Raw genomic sequence first — 4111 nt, 5'->3', positions numbered from 1 at the left:
GGGTGAGGAGCACAGACAAGTTGGACTTGGTCAGGAGATACTGGAGAAGATAAACTTTGCAGAGGCAGAGAGGGACCCAGGAAGGTTGTAGGGTGTTCCCAAAGGCATAGGAGCTCTATAGCAGTGGGCAGCTGGATGTGGAAGGAGGATGATGATGGGCAAGCTGTGGCAGGGAAGAAGGTTGCATGCTGCAGGATGACTGGGGAGATCATGAATAGTGCTGAGCAAGATATCTGTTGGCAATCAACAGCTACTGTTTCAGAAGGATGGATGTTATAGAAGCAGCAAGTGTGTATGATGGGAAGGCTGGAGGAGGATGAGTGAGTGATGGAGCCAGGGAGATGATGCTTTGGCTTCCCTGGGTGGCCAAAGCATCCAGTGCACTGCTGATTAGACTCCAGTTTCATGCGTTGATTCTACCAATGTGACAATATAGGGCTGGAAAAGGCCTTTTGTGAAAGCTTCTCCAAACAGATCCTTTCTGAACAAGCAGAGATGATGTTCATAGAGCAGCACTAAAAGAGACAAAATGTTCCCAGACTTGGGAATAGATAGAGGTTCATGAGCATAAACTAAATCAGTCTCCCCTCTTTCAGGTAAGTTTTCTCACCACTGTATTAAACAGCCATTCTTTATCTCATATAAGCAGGGTCCTGCGCAGAATGTCTTATGCCCTTGTAATTTGAACCTGACCCTCCTACCTTGGCTAAGAGGAGTGAGGTTATCCTTCCCCTGAGCTTTCTGGAAGGAGAAGATAGATTGAGTTGCAGGCTATTTCAGGAGGGGTGTAAGAAAGTGAGACTGCTTATAGCACTTGATTTGCTGGGAGCAATCCTGGTCGGTGCTGCACAAGATGGATTCAGCTGGGAACAGATGCAAGGAGGTTTCATGAACTTGGTTTGTTTAGCTGAGGGAACCTCCAACTGTGAGAGAGCTGTCTGCTCCTGGATGATATAGCAGGGAAGATAAAGAGGTTTTCGTTTAAAGACAGTAATCTCAAAGTGGAGGTGGCTGAACTGGCTGTGAGACCTAGCCAGGAGCAAGGTCTGAATCTATAACACCCTCCATATATGCAATAGTTGCAGAACAGCAATGGGCAAAGAAGCCAAACCACTTCTAAGAGGGAGCCTAGTGCCTTCTGAAAGGGATTGATGACCCAGTCTCTGCAAAACCATGGGGCTGATCTCAGCAAGTCACAAATTCCCACACATTTTGCCTTGCTGTTGCCTCACGGGCCCTATAGATCTTGCCTTTCTCTCTCCATGGTGGCCTCAACTCAGTCCATGACCTCACCAGGCTTCTCTGTGTTTGTGATCCCCCAGTGACTGCAGAAGGCAAATTGTCTTCTTGGCTGTGTGCTTTAACCATTAGACTTAACATTTTCATATGGTCTTCTCCTCCTTCCTCTGTGAATATGAAGAGAAATATCCATCACTGCTGTGGCTGGTGTTGGAAGGTGCTTCTGAACACACCTCCCACAACAGGCATTTCTGAAGTGTGAAGAACCTTGGCATTGAAGCAAGAGCCATTAAGTCCCCCTGAAGCAATCACATTAGGATATCAGTGGGTGTTGGCATTCTCCAGTGCTCCTGGTGGTCTGGGATGCTCAGACCAGGTGTTTGAGGAGCTGAGATCCCAAACACAGGCACCGGCTAGCTCTAGGGGTCTTTCCTGTTTGGTGGAACCGATCTGCAGCAGTTGTGAATCACTCCCTGAGACTCATGATCTAAATTCTGCTTAAACCTCAGTCCGAATTTCACTTTGGTTCCTTAGTCACTTAGTCCCTGATTTTCTAAGGTGATGAACTCACACTGTCTTTAGAACAGGGTGGCACCAGAATATTATGGTCATCTGAGCCTTGGCCTTTCAGTGCTAATACTGCAATCCCTGAAAAAAAAGCAGCGGTAAAAGTGCCAGATATTTGCAGTTGCTTGTGGAATTCACGATAAAGGGAGCTGCAAAAACCTTCCACATGGGCAGACACCTCTGCCATGTAACAGAAAGGGAACAGCCCTATATTCATCAGAAGGGGTCCATGTTCACAGAGGAATTAGCCACATATCCTAGCCATCCTGCAGAATCAGAATGAGGCTTTTGCAAAGCAGCAGTTGTGCTATTGCTGAGACACTCTGCAAGGCATTTGCTCACCTCTTGAAGGTATATTTTGAAGAAGATCATAGGGTCCTGTCCCATATTAATATTCATTTCAGAGGAATATTGTAATGGATGAGTGTCAGCTACATCCGTATAACAAGAGCTATAGCAGCATGTTGACTGCCAGAAATGTAGACAGAAGGAGAGTGATGGATGGATGGATGACCTGATGGATAGATGGATGACATGATGGATGCAAACTTGAATTCACTCGGCATCGTGCCATTTTTTAAGAACAGCATGGATGCATATCACTGCTTCTTCTTCCTCTGGATTCAGAGAATGCGCTTTGTTGCTCACTGAAACATCCATTGCTCCATGTTTCTACTTGAATCTGTCAAAAATAAAAGGCTTCTGTTCCAAACTGGACAAATGAATATTTCTGTCTGGCTTTTGCAGGGTCAACTGGACTTAAAAAAATAATTAAAAAGTCTTCCTTGAACTCCATAGCCGGTGTTCACATTAGCATCGGCAATGTCCCCTGACATCCGGGCAGCAGGCAGGAGCATCTGTGCCGGAGGGCTTGGGGAAGTTGGTGGAGGAGGGAGGGAGGAAATCTGGAACCCATAAGCTCCACTGATGTTTGCGTTACCTTGCACTGCTGCATTGGTCTGTGCCTGGTCCGCCCCCGGCCCTCCTCACCCTATCAGCAAAAGCCATTCCCCAAAGTTATTCAAACGCCCTCCTCTCTGTAGCCCAAAGGAAAAGCCAACCGAGCTCCTTGGAGCTTGGGAGGGCTCCGCAAGGCTTGAGAAGTTTGGAAAGGCTGAACTGTGGACGATCTAGGCTGCATTTAGTAAGTGGGAAGTGTCTGTTCTTCAAGCCACCTTGCAGATGTGCTGTGGCCTTTGCATCTCGTGAGATCCAAAAGGCCTTCACCTGAAAGGTGGAAGAGGCTCCCAGGGTGCAGGTGATTGCTGCTGAGAAGATGAAAGAAGAAAGCATGTGCCCAGACTCGCCCGAAGGCAGCCTAGTCACCAGTGAGGAGGAAGGTGAGAGACTGCACAAGAAATGCCTCCGTAAGCGCAGCCAGGTGGGCAAACCGGCAGAGGACTGCAGTGCCCCATCTCCTCAGGGCAAGCGGAGCAAGCGCAGCCCCGTCCCGCAGTCCTTTGAGGATGTGCACACACAGCGAGTGATCGCCAACGTGCGGGAGAGACAGCGAACCCAATCGCTCAACGATGCCTTTGCGGAGCTGCGGAAGATCATCCCGACGCTGCCTTCCGACAAGCTGAGCAAGATCCAAACTCTCAAGTTGGCTGCTCGCTACATAGACTTCTTGTACCAGGTCCTGCAAAGTGATGAGCTGGACCACAAGATCACCAGCTGCAATTACCTGGCCCATGAGAGGCTCAGCTACGCCTTCTCTGTCTGGAGGATGGAAGGGGCTTGGTCCATGTCAGCATCCCACTGAGCCAGGGTATGTATCGCCACCTCCCTGCTGACACCTCCACCAAAGGCACTGTGTGCACGTCCCTCACTCCTGTATCCTCCACAAATATCCCCAGCTGCACTGGTAATTTCTCCGGGGGAAATACATAGCAGCCACCCCCTCCTCATGCTCCACGTGCAAACGATTTGATTTAACAAACCCCAGACGCTGTCAAGGCCGGTGTTCAGACGAGGTAGCCGATTCCCAAGCTAGCCCCACAGCCTTCATTACCAAACTGCTGCTGCAGTTGGTAGGAAGTTGCAGGGGGGCGAGCAGCAGAGCCCTAAAGCAACTGATCTCATTTAGCAGCGTCTGGTCTGGGGCAGGCTAGTGAAAGCTTTAAAACTAGGGTTTAAAGATCTGATTTATCCTCCTATGGTAACTCAGGAGGGTGTGTAAATCAGGATACACCTTCCTGAATGTGGTAGGGTTGCCGAGGTGTCAAAACTGCACAAGCGAGAGCAGATCCAGTCCTGCAGCAATCGCCCGACTGCTGCTGTTGCTCCCATCGTGCGAAGAGCCTAG

General features: G+C 49.2%; 1 protein-coding gene across 1 annotated transcript; it reads left to right on the top strand.

Moving 5' to 3' along the window:
- Positions 1 to 3082: 3082 nt before the first annotated feature.
- On the top strand, positions 3083 to 3568 carry LOC134152274 (twist-related protein 2-like). Its single transcript, XM_062597511.1, has one exon. It carries the CDS (start codon positions 3083 to 3085, stop codon positions 3566 to 3568), a length of 486 nt encoding a protein of 161 aa, XP_062453495.1.
- Positions 3569 to 4111: the final 543 nt, after the last annotated feature.

Source organism: Rhea pennata, chromosome 29 (assembly GCF_028389875.1).
Source record: "Rhea pennata isolate bPtePen1 chromosome 29, bPtePen1.pri, whole genome shotgun sequence".
Taxonomy (NCBI): domain Eukaryota; kingdom Metazoa; phylum Chordata; class Aves; order Rheiformes; family Rheidae; genus Rhea; species Rhea pennata.
Note: the sequence above shows the minus strand (reverse complement) of the source record. Positions and strands in the feature narration are given on the sequence as shown.